This window comes from Oncorhynchus masou, chromosome 15, assembly GCF_036934945.1.
Source record: "Oncorhynchus masou masou isolate Uvic2021 chromosome 15, UVic_Omas_1.1, whole genome shotgun sequence".
Taxonomy (NCBI): Eukaryota; Metazoa; Chordata; class Actinopteri; order Salmoniformes; family Salmonidae; genus Oncorhynchus; species Oncorhynchus masou.
Genome location: NC_088226.1, coordinates 7,602,707 through 7,624,198, shown reverse-complemented (window position 1 = coordinate 7,624,198; position 21,492 = coordinate 7,602,707). Strand labels below are relative to the sequence as shown.

General features: G+C 43.5%; 1 protein-coding gene across 1 annotated transcript in view; it reads left to right on the top strand.

Annotated features, from left to right (window-relative positions):
- The first annotated feature begins 15,539 nt into the window (after nt 1-15,539).
- The window catches only part of LOC135555232 (microtubule-associated serine/threonine-protein kinase 1-like), a 40,370-nt gene continuing 34,417 nt past the window's right edge, over nt 15,540-21,492 (top strand). Inside the window, exons 1-2 of the mRNA XM_064987551.1 lie at nt 15,540-15,656; nt 16,416-16,481. Of these exons, the coding sequence (XP_064843623.1) occupies nt 15,540-15,656; nt 16,416-16,481 (183 nt within the window). The remainder of the gene's footprint in view (nt 15,657-16,415; nt 16,482-21,492) is intronic.

Sequence of the window (21,492 nt, the reverse complement as noted above, 5' to 3'; positions counted from 1 at the left end):
GAGCTGCTAGTCTGCATGGAGCAGCTAGAGCTGCCAGTCTGCAAAGATCTGCCAGTCAGCCAGACTCTTCCAGATCTGCCAGTCAGCCAGACTCTTCCAGATCTGCCAGTCAACCAGACTCTTCCAGATCTGCTATTCAGCCAGACTCTTCCAGATCTGCCAGTCAGCCAGACTCTTCCAGATCTGCCAGTCAGCCAGACTCTTCCAGATCTGCCAGTCAGCCAGACTCTTCCAGATCTGCCAGTCAACCAGACTCTTCCAGATCCGCCAGTCAGCCAGGATCTGCCGGATTCAACTGCCTGGCTGGGCTTCCTCTCAGTACTGGGCTTCCTCTCAGTACTGGGCTTCCCCTCAGTCCCGAGCTGCCCCTCAGTCCCGAGCTGCCCCTCAGTCCCGAGCTGCCCCTCAGTCCCGAGCTTCCCCTCAGTCCCGAGCTGCCTCAGTCCCGAGCTGCCCCTCAGTCACGAGCTGCTCCTCAATTCAGTGGGGTTCTGGGTGATGACTATTCGGCCATGGTCGGCGGCGAGGGTGGATCATCCCAGGACGCGAAGGGGAGGAACTATGACATTTATGGAGTGGGGTCCACGTCCCGAGCCAGAACCGCCACCATGGACAGACGCCCACCCGGACCCTCCCTATGGTTTTGAGGTGCGTCCGGGAGTCCGCACCTTAGGGGGGGGGGGGTTCTGTCACGCCTTGGTCTTAGTATTTTGTGTTTTCGTTAATTAGTTGGTCAGGCCAGGGTGTGACATGGGTTTATGTTGTTGTATTTCATAGTGGGGTTTTTTAGTTATTGGGATTGCGGCTGAGTAGGGGTGTTGCATAGGTTTGGCTGCCTGAGGCGGTTCTCAATCAGAGTCAGGTGATTCTCGTTGTCTCTGATTGGGAACCGTATTTAGGTAGCCTGGGTTTCACTTTGTATTTCGTGGGTGATTGTTCCTGTCTCTGTGTTAGTGTTCACCAGACAGGCTGTATAGGTTTTTCACGTTCCTTTTGTTGTTTTTGTAATTATAAGTTATTTCATGTATCGTCATTTGTTTCATTAAAGACATGAGTAACCAACACGCTGCATTTCGGTCCGACTTTCTTGCGACAAACGAAGAACGTCGTTACACTATTTGAATATTCAGAGATATTTGACGTATGTTTTGTCATTGTGTCACAAACATCCCAATGTGGTTGCGACTCAAAAGGACCATTTAGACTCCTCAATCCACAGTGCAGAACCTTCTGGAAGAGCAGTCATCCTCGTCACAGAGAGGGGGTAAATATAGAGCATAATTGTTTTGCTTTCAAATCTGTGATCAGTCAGTGGGCACAGTACGGTTGTGACAGAGCTCCATCTGTCGTCATTCCGCTCCAGATCCATCAGATTCAGAGCACCAATCCCTACCATCAGCCAGTCGCTGTGCTTTTAGTGTGTTTAACATTCAGAGAGTGGAAACTCAATTACAATCTCTTTCATTAGTCTCAGCTTCCTGGATTGACTAAGTCAATGACACAATGGCTGGCCATCGATAAAGCCTATATTTCAGTGTGACATGAGTTTCTCCCCATATGGCCTGACAAAGTGAGAGAGCATTAAAATATTGGTTCAACAATGAAAATCATGTTGTTTGTCAGGCAGTTTGAGGGGGTGACCTTTATTCATTGCATATTTTCTTATTCGAAAACATGACATTATAACTTACATTATCTGACATTCTCATGCAAATCTAAAGCAAATTAATAGTCAGGAGGGGAGGCACCTTTTGTCAGACCACTCTCCAGACCAGATGTTATTCCATCATATATGAGCTGATTGGATACATTAGCTCTCAAGCAGCTAATCTCCTCTCCTGAACTCATTTGTTTTTTTTGAACCTATACGCTTTCCTGAATCCCTTTACTATATCCCTCTTCCATATCATTTACATTTACATTTAAGTCATTTGGCAGACGCTCTTATCCAGAGCGACTTACAAATTGGTGAATTCACCTTATGACATCACTTATGACATCATATCCCACTCCTGAGTTGGCTCTGTGGAGTGACCTCCTCCTCAGTATCCCCGGTCCAGGGTCCAGTTTCTTTCCTCCATGGTAGGGCCCTGTCCATTGTACTGATTCCTTCTTCCAAGGTAGGGCCCTGTCCATGGTGCTGATTCCTTCTTCCAAGGTAGGGCCTGGTCCATGGTGCTGATTCCTTCTTCCAAGATAGGGCCCTGTCCATGGTGCTGATTCCAATGCAGGACATTTAAAACTTGTAGTGTATTTTACGTTGTAAAAGGCTTCTGAAGTTTGCAATTGTCATGCTGGTATAAAGGATTTTGGAGACAGGCGCAATAGGTTTTTTTAATACACACAAAACAAACACGTATACAAAAACACTGGGCTGTACCCAAACAAAAGAGCGATGGTTAACCTCGTTGACCGACACAGGACAATACCCATAATACACAATATATATAGCACGCAGCATAACCACTGCACCAACGCATAGGAACTCACACCACCAACGGACATGGGAACAATAACCGACCCCCAATGGAAACCAAAGGACACATATATACAAATACTTATCAGTGGGAATAGGGGACAGGTGTGCGTGATGAAAGTTTTGGAGGGATCCGTGACAGCAATTTACATTTTGAAATTTCAGACTTGATTTTCTCTTGCTTAAAATGTATCAACCCCATCAAACATCTCCATTAATTAGAATCAACATAATAATTCACATTTCCTGTTGCTGCTGGATTATTTTCCTGATGTCCAAATTAAATTTAAATTAATTTTCCAAATTAAGATCCTACACCTGTAGGGCCCTGTCCATGGTTCTGATTCCTTCCTCCCAGACAAATAGAAGGTCGCATTCTCTTTGATGCACCACATTGTTCTTTTTGTTGTCTAGACATGCCTCAGACAGGCCACAGCAGTAAAGGGCCCTACTGAGGACATCAGACAATGAGCAGACTCATTTTGATTAAATGCTGTAGTCGGCTTAGTGCATCCTGCTTTGTTCCTTTGGTTTCATACCTCTATATTCGGAAGTTTTTCTCTTCATTCTTTCTTACTCTAACTAGTCTGCACTTGTAGCATAAAAAGATTTCCGCTCTTTGTGTGTCAAAGCAAACTAGATAATCATGTTATGAGAGGTTACATGACCTGGATGAAAAATTATGCGCAATGGAGAGTATCTATTAAAAGTGCATTTCAGTACAGGCATAGACTCAATATGGATATATGCCACAGCTCTTAAAGTGGCAATTATAAAGTGATTCACTGGTATGTGCAGTATAACGGGTACGAGCCAGATAGCTTATGATGTTGTGTCTGAGATATGTTCATACACCTTCCACATCACCAGTCTTTCTCTGCACTGTCTTCCCTCCATCCACACTTTCAAGTAATGTACAGAGCTCTGATGGCTCAGGATCAATTAGTCTGACCAATGGAGGAGGAGTGAGGAGGAATCAATAGGTTGAATATTCGGTCATCCTTGTAAAGAGGAAGTTGTTTCTATTAACACGTAAACCCATGGGAGGAGCTTAACATACACCAACAACTATCGATGACCTTCGGCTTGTGCTGGGTGTAAAACTCATGTGAGAATCTGACCTTACAATGGTGAGGTTACTTCTCTTTTGATCCAAAATGATTTATTTCATGTTTACTCCTCAATCAAGGTTCTGCCTTCTCTCCCAAGCATTCATAGCTTTTACCAGCTCTCTCTGGGGTAAGACTAAATCTGTAGAGTGTTCCATTTGACACTCCAAGGTAACTGAGTGTTGAAGGTATACTGCTACGTGGGAGGTGTGTCCCTGGGATACAGAGACATTCTACTTGACAAGCACACACTGGAGAGGGTTTCTCTAGTTGTTCCAGAGGGAGAACCTTATGAAGAGGATCACACACACACACATTATTCAGTCTATTTCCTATAGGGATGGGGAACAAATTGATACAGTTACATATCACAAACATTATTTTTGGATGATATTAATTATTAATTTGTAATAATAAAAAATAATACAAATAATTGTAGGTAGAGATAGTCGGCTGTAGCTGCGCCAAAACTCGGGTATTTTTCATCCTATAGCTTGTTCTCCACCTTCCTTTTAAATAGTGAGCCAATATTATTTCAGCAGTTTTATTTCCCATACAGATCAAAACTCATTTTATCATGCTCTCTCGTCTCTCTGCAGCAGACATTTAGTGAGCAATATGTTCGCAACATCAAATCGCAATATAGAATCATGATAATTCCAATACATATCGTATCAGCTCCTAATATTGTGATGATATCGTATTGTGAAGTCCCTGGGAATTCCAAGCCCTAATAGTTTATAGTATACATGTAAACACACACACACACTCACTCACTCACTCACTCACTCACTCACTCACTCACTCACTCACTCACTCACTCACTCACTCACTCACTCACTCACTCACTCACTCACTCATTCACTCACTCACACAAACAAACAAACATGTACACTTTAGCTCAAGATTAACCTAATATTGTATTGATTAATGGCATCTTGACTAAGTCGCCCGTCAGTGACAGGAGTGGATGTGGAGTTGCTAATGCATTAATTAGCGCTCTACACAACACACACCTGGGAAACGGGCTCAGTGTTAGTCACCAAAGTGATGTCTGTGAGCACTTTTCTCTCCATTATCTCTCTGTTCACCTCTTCTTGGCCTTCTCTCTCTTGGCCCTCTTTTCCCCAATTTATTTTGCAGTACCTCTTGGTCAATTTGCAATTTTTCTGTCTCTTTAATGTCTGGAGAGAGTGGGAGTCTGTTGTAGTAAGCAGTCTATAGAAGCAGTCTACCCTCTGTTCCCCCCCATATCTTTGTGCGGAATTGTTTATTGTAAGTGCATGTGCACATTTTCTCTGGTGCGCGACGGGTTTTGTACCCATTTGTTTGTTGTTCTGGTTTCCCGTGATTTTATGATTAAGACTGCTCCGTTGATTACCCAGTTTTGCTCTCCTGTGCCTGACTTCTCTGCCACCAGTTACACACTCCCTTACAGAGGGAGCGTTAGAGAGAGTGTTGGTCCACTTCAAAGCACTGGTCCACATTGCTGAAGTACACACTCACATATACAAGCACATAATGCACCTACCCATCCTCTCTGTTCTGCTGTTTCGTGGTATCTTTCCCCCAACGGAATTCACAAACAAAGACACACAGAATACCATGTACTGTGTATATTAATGTCCTGTATATGTGAGTCTTTATAGCAGAGGCGAGGTCCAAGTGGACTAAGAGACTGAAGGGAGGTGTCAAGTCATAACATTCCATTGCTTAGTTTATGTACAAATGTGGTGAGGTGACGTACAGGGGTTTAGTTGATGTCTGTTTCTCTGCTTCTAACCACCTCGTAACCTGTGAATCCCTCTAATGTTACCAGTACCTGATCTCTGTTGTCCTCTCTTTTTCTGCCTTTCTTCCAGAAGGATCTGCCACTGCCCCGCAAGAACAGCAGGTTAGTACATCTTCCCTCCCTCCTGGCAAACTGGGCACTCCCTATGAAACACCCCCGAGCCTGGGGAAGTGTGTGTTTGGAAACAACAACTCTTTTATCAGCCGAGGGCTCTACTGTCCTGGTTGGAAGATTTCATCCCTGTTGAATCCCTGTTAAGACATGATTAGCGTTTCAACACCCTATTGAGGGTTTGAGGATACTTGAGACGTACTTAGAGGGAAATTAGAATGAATGGAGGAGGCAATCCTGCTGTCTGTCTGGGTAGACAGCGCTCTGCGTCTGATTGCTTTCCATGGTGCTGAAACACTTCCTCCTCTTTCTTTGTCTGTCTCTCGCTCTGCCTCTCTCGCTCTGCCTCTCGCTCTGTCTCTCACTCTGCCTCTCTCGCTCTGTCTCTCGCTCTGCCTCTCTCGCTCTGCCTCTTGCTCTGTCTCTCGCTCTGCCTCTCTCGCTCTGCCTCTCGCTCTGTCTCTCACTCTGCCTCTCTCGCTCTGTCCCTCGCTCTGTCTCTTGCTCTCTCTCTCTCACCCTCCTTCTTATACCCTAGCTTGTGTGTGGTAGGGAAACAGCTCCAGTGTGTTATTGTCTGTGTCAGCAAGACAAAGATATGGCTGAAATGATTTATTGTGTTAATTAAATGTTATAATAAGTTAATAATGTGGTAGATTAAGCTTTTATCATTCTATCATTGTGTGTGTGTGTGTGTATGTGCACGCTTGTGTGTTTATAATCACAGCATACAGAACAGAGACACAAGCAGTCTCTCCGTGTAGTCTCTGTCCCTACTTCCATCCAGTCCCTCTCTCTGCCTTTCTTTGTAACCTGTCTCTTCCCCCTGCCCATATCACCCACACCATACCCCTGGGAAATAAACCAGGAAATGAACCTGGGGACTGTGCTGACCTCAGTGACCACTGGTCATCTCCTCTATCTTTCCCTCACAGTGGTATTCAGCTTTCATTTTGTCCCCCATTTAGTCATCAACTCTATGCTCTCCTCCAGAGATGTACCATCTGGGTTCATTCTGTCTCAGTCTGGTTCCCATTCCAGGCCTCCCTCCCCTTAGACCAGTATCCATCCATATCATCCATTATAGATGAGCTCACTGGAGTAGGCCTCACATTCATCTACTGCCTTGATCTATTCATCTGGATGTGGTGTCTCCTCTATTGTTCTCAGTAGGCTTGTATTTATCAGCACTTTTGTGGTTTTACATTTGCTTGGATGATTCTAATTTAAAATATCTGTTTTTTGTTATGCACAACACGTCCACTTGTATACACACATATTGCAGATAAACACACACACCTCTACCACCTTCTAGCATCAGCTTCAATTAACAAGCTCTGGACTTCTTTGAGAGTATTCTCCTCCTCCCTGGGATAATGAATTCATCATCCCTTCCCTTGCCATGGCCTTTACCCTTGAGACACGATCCACAATTCCCTGTCTGCTTTTTTGTTCCTATTTAAAATCAAAGACAGCCTCCCTCCCCCTCCCTCCCTCCCTCCCTCCCTCCCTCCCTCCCTCCCTCCCTCCCTCCCTCCCTCCCTCCCTCCCTCCCTCCCTCCCTCCCTCCCTCCCTCCCTCTCCTTTACTGTCGTTTGTCTACCGCCACATCACTCAGAAACCGGTGAACATCTAAAGGTTGAGGGAGCGTTTGCGATGACATTTTCAAGGGACCCTGCTGCTTCCTGACTCTCACTTCTCAACTGCTCTTGTTGCTTAGCATTACGCTAAGCTACCCTCCCTACGCAAGCAACATGTTCCGACGCACCAAAAGGTACAATATAAAACAAAGGGCACTGTTAAATAGGCCAGTGTGTCTTGAGGGGTGGGGGATTTTGTCTTTGTAATACGTGATGTTGTTCCCTGTCCTCCCTTTTGTTTTTATCCTTCTCTTATCCCTCCCTCTCTCCATCACCTCATCTATCTGTGTTTCTCTCCCTTTCTGTGTTTGTGTATCAGCTAAGTGTACATTAGGAGGTGGTTAGCATTGACAGTGCGACTGATGTGTTTGTGCTTATAAGGTCACCGTGTGTGTGTGTGTGTGTGTGTGTGTGTGTGTGTGTGTGTGTGTGTGTGTGTGTGTGTGTGTGTGTGTGTGTGTGTGTGTGTGTGTGTGTGTGTGTGTGTGTGTGTGTGTGTGTGTGAGAGTGTCCATCTGGTTTTGTATTTCTGCCCAGTACTGCTGAGTGAGGCTGTCGAGTGGCTTAGAGTAGTGTTTATAAAGATTGCTGTGTCAGGGGTTCTACGGACATCCTCTATGTACACCAGCTAAGATAGGACTGTAATATTATTTGAGGCTTAATATAGTTTTTACTAATCAGTGACTCAAAAAATGAAAATTGACTGTTTGATTATATCCATGGCTCTGTTTGAATCAGTTTGACTCAGTGATGCTGAGATAAACTCTTTGTTGAGCGATGACTGTAAGGGAATATGTACAGTTGAAGTTGAAAGTTTACATACACATAAACTACTCCACAATTTTCTTGTTAACAAACTATAGTTTTGCCAAGTCGGTTAGGACATCTACTTTGTGCATGACACAATACATTCTTCCAACAATTGTTTACATACAGATTATTTAACTTATAATTCACTATCACAATTCCAGTGGGTCAGAAGTTTACATACACTAAGTTGACTGTGCCTTTAAACAGCTTGGAAAATTCCAGAAAATTATGTCATGGATTTAGAAGTTTCTGATAGGCCAATTGACATCATTTGAGTCAATTGGGGGTGTACCTGTGGATGTATTTCAAGGCCTACCTTCAAACTCAGTGCCTCTTTGCTTGACATCATGGGAAAATCAAAATAAATCAGCCAAGACCTCAGAAAAAAAATTGTAGACCTCCACAAGTCTGGTTCATCCTTGGGAGCAATTTCCAAACACCTGAAGGTACCACGTTCATCTGTACAAACAATAGAATATAAGTATAAACACCATGGGACCACACAGCCGTCATACCCCTCAGGAAGGAGACGCATTCTGTCTCTTAGAGATGAACGTACTTTGGCGCGAAAAGTGCAAATCAATCCCAGAACAACAGCAAAGGACCTTGTGAAGATGCTGGAGGAAACAGGTACAAAAGTATCTATATCCACAGTAAAACGAGTCCTATATCAATATAACCTGATTGGCCGTTCAGCAAGGAAGAAGCAACTGCTCCAAAACCACCATAAAAAAGCCAGACTACGGTTTGCAACTGCACATGGGGACAAAGATCATACTTTTTGGAGAAATTTCCTATGGTCTGATGAAACAAAAATATAACTGTTTGGCCATAATGACCATCGTTATGTTTGGAGGAAAAAGGGGGAGGTTTGCAAGCCGAAGAACACCATCCCAACTGTGAAGCAGGGGGTGGCAGCATCATGTTGTGGGGTGTTTTGCTGCAGGAGGTGGTCTGGACTGGTGCACTTCACAAAATAGATGGTATCATGAGGATGGAAAATTATGTGGATATATTGAAGCAACATCTCAAGACATCAGTCAGGAAGTTAAGCTTGGTCGTAAATGGGTCTTCTACGTGGACAATGACCCCAAGCATAATTCCAAAGTTGTGGCAAAATGGCTTAAGGACAACAAAGTCAAGGTATTGGAGTGGCCATCACAAAGCCCTGACCTCAGTCCTATTGAAAATGTGTGGGCAGAACTGAAAAAGCGTGTGCGGGCAAGGAGGTCTACAAACCCGACTCATTTACACCAGCTCTGTCAAGAGGAATGGGCCAAATTTACCCAACTTATTGTGGGAAGCTTGTGGAAGGCTACCCGAAACATCTTACCCAAGTTAAACCATTTAAAGGCAATGCTACCAAATACTAATTGAGTGTATGTGAACTTCTTACCCACTGGGAATGTGATGTTTCAAAATAAAATATGAAATAAATCATTCTCTCTACTATTATTCTGACATTTCACATTCTTAAAATAAAGTGGTGATCCTAATTGACCTTAGGCAGGGAATTTTTACTAGGATTAAATGTCAGGAATTGAGAAAAAATGAGTTTAATTCTATTTGGCTAAGGTGTATGTAAACTTCAGACTTCAACTGTAGCTCTCTGACACAGAATATTATAAAACAGTTAGTTCTAGCCATGATCAACATCATTTTGCTTTAATCTCAGAGAAGTACTCCTACTGTGCCCCAGTCCCTCTGACTTACAATGACTTCATTCTCTTCTGCTGATTGGCCAGGGATTAGGCTGCCTCTGGCCTGTTATTACTGCAGTTTTAACACACACACCAACACACACAAACACCCACCAGACAGAAAATACTTGACTTAGTCAGCATGCTGATTAACAAGAAGTATTTTGTGCTGATGGTAGTAGTTTCATATGAATTTGTGTGTTCAATCATCTCATAGTGCCCCTATATTATTATTTTCAAACACATGTCTATATTCCCATTACACTGCAGTGTAATAGATCTATCGGCCTGTGTTACCATTTTAAGTTAGCAGCTAAGTTATCAACATCATTCCCTATTTGTTTTGAATGGACATGCCATTATCACATTACATTATCTTCAAGTCACATCCTCAAGTCAAAGTGGCTTGAGCAAGTGAGGAGAGAGTGAGGGAGAAAGAAAGGGGTAGAGAAAATGAGAGTGGGAGAGAGAGGGAGTGAGTAAGAGCACAGGGCCCAGGGGTAATATCTCTATCTCAGCCTCCATCAACGACCAACACACTGGGGTTATGTGAGCAGTGAAGACATGCACAGGCCTCTCTCTCTTTCTCTCTCTCTCTCTTTCCCTCTCCTTATTTCTTTCTGTCTGTATCCAGCTCTTTACAGTTTAAACACGAAAGAGAGGATGGCAGAGAGAAAGAGAGCTCGTGAGCGAGAGAACTTCCTGGGATGAGTGTCCATTCAGCTGTAGTCAAGCACATGCGTGCACACAAGTCTCCCCTCTTTTTATGTGGGGGTGTGTGTGTTTCCGTGTGTGTGTTAGCTAAATACAGATGTAGTGGGTGGGTGTGTTCAGGATGGAAGGAGTGAGAGGTAAAGAAGATAAAGAGGGAAGGAGTGATAAAAGGAGAGATAATGAGTGTTGATAATCAGACAGTGTATGTCCCTCAGGTGCTGGGCTCAGGTGTACCTCATCACAAAAATGATCAGAGCGAAAACAACACGTCTCCATCCCCAACCCCTCCCTAGAACACACACACACACGCACGCACGCACGCACGCACGCACACACACACACACACACACACACACACACACACACACACACACACACACACACACACACACACACACACACACACACACACACACACACACACACACACACACACACACACACACACACACCTACACATACCTCTCCCTCTCTAATGGCCACACCTTAACCCTTACAAACTAACAAGGCCATCAGACCCACTATTACACAGAACTTAAAGGTAGACACAGTAATATGACGTAGATGCAGAAACTATAGAGCCTAGTGGGTCAATTTTCGCAACAACTAAGAGCATTGAACCACAAGGCTTCTCCACTGTTTTGGTGCCCTGGCTGCCACATTGTTCACAGTGTGAAGCGAACCCGTGCTCATACGCAGATACTGTGTGTGACTGTGAGAGTGAAGTCTCGCATCTCATTTATCTCAATATATCTTCGGTGCTGCTCGTGGCAATGTGATTTCGCTGAATCTACCTTCAACCAATACCACACATATCACACATCGAAGGAGGTAAGTGGGGTGTCGAGATACCTGGGCCAGACCAAAGAATCCGTCCTTCTGAGTGGTCCCCTGTCTCTCAGGGAATGTTTGGACTCAATAGCAGTAGCTTTGGTGGAAGTGGTAGCATTACTCCTCTCTTAAAGTAAAAATCCATTCTGTGGAGTAATGGGGCTTTTATTCTCTTTGATCTTCTTTAGTCCCGTCGGAGCCTGACTTCAGTTCCAGGAAAAGTCTACCCCCTCAATACTGAATCTGAAGAATGCAAAATAAGGGATCTTTGTTAATCAAAGACAATAACAAGAAGCTAATGTTTTGTCTCTGAGACTGCAACGTCAAAAGCTGTTCTAGCTTTGAAGTAAGCACCGAGACCAGTGGTATTCAATGTTGGGGTTGTAATTTAAAAAAATAATAATTAAGAGTGAAGATTATTGTATGGGACAATTATACAAATGTTTTTGAGAAAGATCATTTGAAAATTGTTCTTTTATTGAGTAAATGTATTTATTGGTTTCTTTTTTTTTTTTTTGGCGAAAAAATAGTTTGAATATCACTGCTCTAAACACTGATCTACGGTCAGTTGTGATATCACCATTGGTTGAATAACTGGCTGATCTACGGTCAGTTGTGATATCCCCCACAATAGTATGGCATTGGTTGAATATCACTGCTCTAAACTGATCACGGTCTGATATCCCTAACGGTCGCCCCCACAATAGTATGGTGCTCTAAACACTGATCTACGGTCCTTAACTGGCTATCGCCCCCACAATAGTATGGCATTGGTTGAATATCACTGCTCTAAACACTGATCTACGGTCAGTTGTGATATCCCTTAACTGGCTATCGCCCCCACAATAGTATGGCATTGGCATTGATCTGAAGATGGCTATCGCCCCCACAATAGTATGGCATTGGTTGAAGATCACTGCCCTAAACACTGATCTACGGTCAGTTGTGATATCCCTTAACTGGCTATCGCCCCCACAATAGTATGGCATTGGTTGAAGATCAATGTTAAATTCAGGTACACAACACACACCCCGCCTCTGGTCATGACCCATCTGGGTTGTTAGAATTAGGAAAACAATGAAATGTCTTGTCCCGACCGAGCTCAATATCTAGGAGTCAGATAAGACCAAGACTACTAGCTCAATATCTAGGAGTCAGATAAGACCAAGACTACTAGCTCAATATCTAGGAGTCAGATAAGACCAAGACTACTAGCTCAATATCTAGGAGTCAGATAAGACCAAGACTACTAGCTCAATATCTAGGAGTCAGATAAGACCAAGACTACTAGCTCAATATCTAGGAGTCAGATAAGACCAAGACTACTAGCTCAATATCTGGGAGTCAGATAAGACCAAGACTACTAGCTCAATATCTAGGAGTCAGATAAGACCAAGACTACTAGCTCGATATCTAGGAGTCAGATAAGACCAAGACTACTAGCTCAATATCTAGGAGTCAGATAAGACCAAGACTACTAGCTCAATATCTAGGAGTCAGATAAGACCAAGACTACAGAGTCCATAAAGTGATTATTAGACTTGCCACCTTTTGGACTGAATATGTTTGTAGGGGCAACAGTTTTGATTAAATGTATAATTTATCAATCTCACGTGCTCGTTTCTGTCCATTAAGAACCGATGATGTGCTACTGTTTTGTTACATTTCTGACAACGCTAACACCCAGCTAGCACAGTGGATCTGGGCTGTTTCCGGCTGAGAGCCGGGCTCTCGACTGAGAGTGAGACTTGGCCGACGTCATGTGGCCCGAGTCTGGGCCACCTTCGGCAGTATTACTTATGGCTCGGTTGTGGGGATTGAGCTCGGGACAATTTGGCCCAAATATATTACTTGAGGCTCGGGCAGATTGTAGCTACTCTCTGGCAGATGATTACACAGGCTGCTTTATAGAATTAACATTTCATTATTTATTCATTTTTCCATATTTTCTCATTGTTTCTGTGATAAAAAAATAAAATTAACATTTAAATTCTTTAAGTAGTATTTTAGAATTTTGATACTTTGTGCAAGACAATTAAAACCTTTGTGGATGGGGCCTCCTGAATGGTGCAGAGGTCTAAGACACTGCATCGTAGTGCAAATTGCATTGCTACAGATGCTGGTTTAATACCCATGCCGGCCGTGACCGGGAGACCCATGAGGCGACACACAATTGGCCTAGCGTTGTCCGGGTTAGGGGAGGGTTTGGACGGCCGAGATGTCCTTGTCCCATCGCGCTGTAGCGACTACTGTGGCAGGCCAGGCGCATACACGGTCACCAGGTGTATTGTGTTTCCTCTGACACATTGGTGCGGCTAGTTTCCGGGTTAAGCATGCATTGTGTCAAGAAGCAGCGAGACTTGGCTGGGTTGTGTTTTGGAGGACGCACGGCTCTCGACCTTCGCGCTCCTGAGGTCGTATGGGAGTTGCAGCGATGGGACAAGACAATTGGATATGATGAAAATGGGGTAATAAATCAATTCAATTATTTAAAATAATTGTGGATGGGTATAATTTGTATGTATAAAATGACTAAATCAGGTAATTTTTATACATTTATTTACAATTGCATCGAGCCGCTTCTGGAGGGATTCTGGTCAAATGCCGGCAAAGTCGGCTGAATACCGGTAGATGGAAACATCGGGCCGATTCTGGTCAATCATTCATTTTGATTTCCGGCCGAGTCCGACACCCGATTCCGAGCTGATTCAATCAGTTATGGCCTCCCGGAAAAGGGCCGCTTCTGGGCAGATTTCTCATTCCTAGCTAGGCATCTTTTAAGCCGAATTTCAAGAGTTCTAAAACCAGACCAAAGCACTTGGATTGCTCAGCAACAGCGCTAGTAGCTAGCTTTCACCCGTCGGATGAGAGGCAAGCTACAAGCAAAGAAAGCTTGCTATATTTTGCTATGGAAGGTTTTTCACATGGCTGAAGTCATCTGTGTAAACTGTTGACCTTGAAACTTGCATGTAATCAGAGCACAAACAAATAAGCACAAATAAGATAGCGAAAGTCCTTGGGTGCTATTGCCAGTTAGCTAGCCAACTAATGTTAGTCAGTAATGTTAGCTAACTAGCTAGCTACAAGCTAACAAGGCTTTAACATTAGCTGTATGGACTGATCATGAACCGGCACAACTCAATGTTGACAATATCTCCCACATAGCACAGCTAGCTCGCTAAGTAAAGTTCATTGTCAACACCAAACCTTGGGAAACTGCCACGCTGGAGAGACTGGAGAGACCAACTCTAAACTCTCAAGGAATACGTTGTTGCCCTCATCCATCAAATGCACTCCATCCCTACGGGACATCCCAGGGACACACTGCTTATCGGTGTGGCGGATTGTGTTCCCTGTAATGCATACACCAGATGATTGATAGACTGCCGGGCCCTCTCTATGCACTTGTTTATCCTCTGGCCCCACTGGAACATCCCGCTCCTCCACTGTGCGATATCAGAGAAGACCACCATTGTCCCGGGAAACATTTGGATGACCAGAAGTAGGATGTTAGGGGGAGAAGTAGGATGTCAGCGGGAGAAGTAGGATGTCAGGGGGACAAGTAGGATGTTAGGGGGAGAAGTAGGATGTCAGGGGGAGAAGTAGGATGTCAGGGGGAGAAGTAGGATGTCAGGGGGAGAAGTAGGATGTCAGGGGGAGAAGTAGGATGTCAGGGGGAGAAGTAGGATGTCAGGGGGAGGATGTCGTAGGATGTCAGGGGGAGGGGGATGAGGGGAGGATGTCAGGGGAGAAGTAGGATGTCAGGGGGAGAGAGGATGTCAGGGGAGAAGTAGGATGTCAGGGGAGACGTAGGATGTCAGGGGGAGACGTAGGATGTCAGGGGGAGAAGTAGGATGTCAGGGGGGGATGTAGAGTGTCAGGGGAGAAGTAGGATGTCAGGGGGAGAAGTAGGATGTCAGGGAGAGACGTAGGATGTCAGGGGGAGACGTAGGATGTCAGGGGGAGAATAGGATGTCAGGGGGAGACGTAGAGTGTCAGGGGAGAAGTAGGATGTCAGGGGGAGAAGTAGGATGTAGGATGTCAGGATGAGGGGGAGAAGTAGGATGTAGGATGTCAGGGGAGAAGTAGGATGTAGGATGTCAGGGGGGGGAGACATAGGATGTCATGTCAGGGGAGAAGTAGGATGTCAGGGAGAGACGTAGGATGTCAGGGGGAGACATAGGATGTCAGGGGGAGACGTAGGATGTCAGGGGGAGACATAGGATGTCAGGGGAGAAGTAGGATGTCAGGGGGAGAGTGTCAGGGGAGAAGTAGGATGTCAGGGGGAGAAGTAGGATGTCAGGGAGAGACGCAGGATGTCAGGGGGAGAAGTAGGATGTCAGGGAGAGACGTAGGATGTCAGGGGGAGACATAGGATGTCAGGGGGAGCTGGCGCAGAACACAGAGCAGTTTGTGTCACTTCTTGCACTTTGTGCCTTGCTCTCCGAGCCACCTAATGTGACAGTCAAGAATGTATGTGAATAGTTCATTGGTAGGCTATATGTTGATTATTTGTATATTTTCCAGTAGCATGATAGATTGTCTTGTTAAATGAGATCAGGGTTATTTTTCCAGTTTACTCCATATTGGATTAAATGGGGTTTTCACTTCCCTCTGGAAAATCAGCTGGTTAATATTACATTAATACTAATAACTACATTATTTCAGTTGCCATTTGTCATTACTGTGTATTTTTACTTTACTTGTATTGCTGTGTTATGGTGCAAAAACTATAATGTCTACATACACTGAGTGTACAAAACATTAAGGACACCAAAGTTTAGAATGGGCTCCAGATTGGTGCAGCGGTCTAAGGCACTGCATCTCAGTGCTGGAGGCGTCACTACAGACACCCTGGTTTGAATCCAGGCTGTATCTCAACCAGCTGTGATTGGGAGTCCCATAGGGTGATGCACAATTGGCCCAGTGTCGTCCGGGATTGGCTGGTGTAGGCCGCAATTGTAAATAAGAGTTTGGTCTAAACTGACTTGCCTAGTTAAATAAAGGATAAATAAATAAATATATATATAAACAAAAACTTCCTAATATTGAGTTACTGTGGGTGTTTGATAAGGTTTAAATTCTAAGCAACCTGCATACACATTGTTTGAAGTACAATAGACCAATGTAGCTATTGTATTAGGTCAAAGCTGTGTGCTGAAAAACCTTGGTAGAACATGGGTGGAGTAGGAATTGTAGTGTCCATGAATATCCTTTCTTTTTGGGCTTCAGACCAATGCCTACTTCTTACCTAAAAGGTTTGTTTTTGTTTTGAACAGTTCTAAGGATCTGGGGAAGGTGAGCTGATCCTAGATCTATGCCCCAGGGCATCTTTTATGAGGATCTGGAACTGGTGTCTCAACTTGTGTCTCAGCTGTAAGAGGGTCAGTAGAAGGTGACTAGGCTCTGTTTGACTTCTCTGGTGGCGGTAATGAAATTAGGCCACACAATTTGACATTTAACACGTAGCATCCTTATGTGGTCCAGTGGAGATGTGACAAGGCTGTGTTAGCCAGAGCTCTGCTTGAGGGCTGGCATGTCCATTTCAACATCCGTCAGTGTTTAAACTCCCAGGGATAATAATGCCACATCCATCATCTGTATATAAAGTGTAGACATGCAGTAGGCTGGGACAAAGGTCCCCTCATATATAAAATATACTGTACATTTTCGCACCTTTATCTCTGTGTGTTTTTAGGAACTCTCAGCTCCGTATATCCATTTCTGTAGTCGTCTAGACAGTTTTCCAGGCTGGGATGGCATCGCCTCTCCTCGGGTGTCTGTCCAGATTGGGATGATGTGATGTGCTGATGCTGGCGACTTTGTCCCAGCCCATGGAGGTCAGGAGGAGAGGATGCTGGGAGATGGAAGGAATGTGTGATTTTGGATTGACTGAGAATATTCTTGATGGCTCTAGATGGGTATAGCTGTTGAGTGTCAGGATAGATGACAAGTCAAGGCACTCTCTTTTTCACTCTAATATTCTTCTCTCTACCCTGGTTTTCTTTGATTGGTATGTCATCGATTGTGGTCACATAGTGTAGCCTATACAGTACTATCACAGATATAACAGATGTTTCACCGGATGTATAAATCTGAAGCACATGGTTGGAATTTCCACTTACCACCAAATATGGTGATGAGAGGAAGCCTACTGGCCGGCAGTGGGAGAAGATGTAGCAAGATGGGTTTTGGCTGACATTCTGCACATTTTCTCATTGATGAAATCTGGACTAAGTTTTGTAGACTTTACCCTTTGCCAAAGTTTAGAAAAAAATGAATTGTTTAGGGAGTGGTCGAAATGTACCCCCCAAAAACAACTTTTATATTTAACTGTTTCGCTGCCAGACAAGGCTCCGCTGATAGCCAGGTATAGTACAGCAAGTATATTTTACTTAAGTACTTTACACCACTGTGGATTTCACGTGACTGGACAGGGGCGCAGCCATGGGGGAGCAAGGCCCAGCCAATCAGAATTAGTTTTTCCCCACAAAAGGGGATTATTACAGGCAGAAATACTCCTCTGCAGTTTTTTTTAGTTTTTTAAAATTGAGATTGAAATAATAATGAAATGAAAAATGCCTTATTAGGATATAAAGTCATTCTACAGAGCCTTTGAATTTACTTTTAGAAACATCAGTTGTAACTGGTTCTGTTGTTGCTCAATTTTTACAGTTGATGGACAACTTCAGCAATGTTCCAAACTTAGACCATCCTCTTTTTTAAACATTAGCCTGTTTAGAAATCACAACCTCTCTGGTGCTGCAGCATGCGCTCATTCCTTGTCATGCGATGTTGTGCTATTAAAAGATTCTGCTTGTTTCCAGTCATGTAAAATAATGTAGAATTGCATGAAATGCTTTTATAAAAGGCCATTTCTTCTCAGATACATTCATGCAGTGTTTTAATTATAATGGAGATCTTTTCACAGCTACCCTTGTCCACGGTGTAATGTGAATCAACAACCTTCTGGCTACTTTGCCATGTAGGCTAATGCTTACAAAATGAAGGACAGTTTCTAAAACTGCATATCTAAAGGCTCTGGTCTATGCTAGGAGTGAGGGTAAATGGTAGGCATGTCCTGTGCTATCCACTATTATTTTGGGTCTAGGGGAGGGTCACTTGATTCTTTTCAAAACTTCGGGTAGGGTCGGGTAAAAATATATTTTACTGAAGGGAGGGCCATCCATTTTCATTTCAGAGTGGTCTGATTTTCTTCAGGTATCCCTCATTATAAATAATGTACAGTCCCTTAGAAGGGGTGCAGGGGAGAATTGAGTTATTGCACACACACACTTCGCAGAGTAGGTGTTCCCTAACGGAAATATGCTAATACATGCTAGGCCACGCCAATAGGACCTCGCTAGCTCGTGCTTGGCTCTGCCCACCTCCATGCTTGTTCTGCCCACTATGATTAATTTGATTACAATGGAAATGACAGACTGTGGTCTATCTTGGGTTAGTTACAAAAATATTTTGTACTATTGTAGCAATTGTTTACACCATTTAAAAAAAATCTTATTGCACCCACATCATACATTCACTATATTTTGTTCTTTCTCTCTTTCACATTATTGCTTCTCCTTTGTCATTTTATTTTCATCTCACATGGTCTGTGAAATTGAATAACTACGGAGTTGGGTGTCTCTCTCCTCTGTCTCCTCTCCTCATCTCACTGGTCACCCTCTCTCAACTCTTATCTGTGTCTCTCCTGATGCACATTGCGTAGCAACAAGCCAACATGAGATCTGAGCGCACCGCTCAGTGCTCTCTCCTCTCCATTAACTCTCTCCTCTACCTCCTTCCCACCTCTCCTGTACCCAGTAGTCTCCTTTTCTACCTAAATCTCTCTTCCCTCCTTTCCTCAACTAATATCTCTCCTTCTCCACCCATTGCTCACGCTACCCTCTATCCATCTTTCCCCTCCTTTTCTCTACCAGTCTCAGCTCTTCTCCACCCATCTCTTTCCCCCCTCCTCCATCCATATCTCCAGTGCCAGATGTAAACACCTGCTGTATCTCAACTCAACCTCAGCTTCTCTCTCTCTCTCTCTCTCTCTCTCTCTTTTCCTCCCTCCATCGCAGCTCTGTGTGTCTCTCTTTCTTGCTCTCTTCCACTTTCTTGCATTCTCTTTGTCCTTCAGAATATAGTCAATTTCAAATTTGTCATCTCATCCATATAAATATAATATTGCACCTGCCTGTTTGTTAGCATGGAGGGAGACATGGTTTGGTATGGCTGCATCCCTTGTTCTCAATTTCCGCCTGAAGACATACCCTAATCTAACTGCCTGTAGCTCAGCCCCAGAGGCAAGGATATGAATATTCTTGGTATCATTTGAATGGAAACATTCTGAAGTTTGTGGAAATGTTAACTGAATGTAGGAGAATATAACACAGTAGATCTGGTGGAAGAAAAGCGAAAGAAAGAGCATACATTTTCTGTTTTTTATTGTTGTAGCATCATTTTCACATGTACTAGAATAGCCCACAGTCAGATAGGATGCTGGAGATAATTTTGATGGATAACACAAGATGGCAACTGTAGGTGTGCAAAGTTTCAGACTGATAACTTCAGGAATGGGTGAGCTACATGACCTTTAGCATGAAGTCACCCAGGTGTCCCACACAAGTCGCCCAAATGTACCCGAGTGGCCGAATTGGTGAAATCACCTATAACTATATACAACAGTGCAAATAACTATACACTGTACAACATATCAAAAAGCAATTCTAACACACAAAAAAATATATAACATTTTTTTTTAAATATTAGATTATTATTTTATTTTTTTAAACAGTAGACCCTTTGGAAGTCCTCTACACAATATATTGCTGCCTGTGCCTTGTCCCATAGCAGTCTCTTTCTGATGTACAGCAGAGGCAAACTGAACAAGTGGTGCAGGTCATGTGACACAGAACACAACGACGCCTCCATGCTGTGCCCTTTTGGCCCTGAGGCACAGTCATGCCTGCAGTAATGAACTGTGGCATATGAACACCACTGGAGGCAGGAGTAGAGGGGGCAGAGGTAGAGCGGGCAGCTTGTCACCGGGGGCTCCCAGTCGGATTCGCTATCACTGTGAAAGAAAACATTTAAAAAATATTTGTATTGTATGAGCCTTCTATCATCACATAAAATAAACAGACATGTATTGTATAGAGCAGAGGGAACAGTCACTAAGGTGAAGTGCTGTTCCATTCAACTTTATTCGCCATGATGTCTTCAATGAAATCTTTGAAAAAACACTTTCCAAAATACTACTTTCCAAAATACTGCTGTGCGTAACAAGCGTCACTTCACCTACTCTGATGGTCAAGGCGAGAATGGAGTTCGTTATGCGTGCGTTTACAAACAAGGAATGGTGGTCCAACCCATAACCATCACATACTGGCGTTTGCCTCAGCTCATTGGCTATCTACCCAGCTAGATTTCAAGAAGATCAGTGGTCATTGGGCAGAAATACAGTCAATCAACGAAGCTTTGCCTAAATTATTGGTGCGCAATGAAGTCATTGCTCGTTGTCTTCAAATCAGTTCACTTCGGTCAATAATCCCCGAAAAAAAACTATCACGTTTGGCTGTATTGCAAACATACAGAGGATTGCACTGAAACCAACCATGACTAGATAAACAATTGTTTACTGTGTGTAATTACGTCGAATGCTCCGTAAAAAGTTGATAGAGATGAAATTCACGGCACAAACGGTTTACAAAATGTTTCGATTTAGGCTATAAAAATGGATTTTATCAAAGAAAACGGCACTTCATTTGATCACTGGGACCCTCAGGAAGAGAAATAAGAGCAAGATATCAGAATATAAGTCATAATTTTACCTTCAGATGTGAATGTGTAAAAACTGTCATGGCAGAAAATGTTTTTTGTTGTTGATCGCTCTTCTCAAACAAAAGCATGGTATTTGTTCTCTGTAATAGCTATTTTAAATCGGAAAACGTAGTTTGATTACCAAGATTCTAATCTTTCGAAGGATGTAAGACACTTGCATTTTCAAGAATGTTTAATGTTACGACGTTGTATTTTTAGTTGTGACTCTGAAATTTCCCCTGATGTTGATCCCTGTACGGCAGGGGTGTCAAAGTCAAATGGACGGAGGGCCAAATAAAAAATTTAGCTACAAGCCGAGGGCCGGACTGTTCGAATGTTCATTGAAAAATTTTTAAATGACGCATATAGTCTAGTGAACCTAATTGAACCTACTGAAAACCTAACAAATATATTCCAATATGATCAGATAAATAAAGCAATATTTTCTTATGGCTCTGTCAGTAATCTTTAATTTTCAACAGAC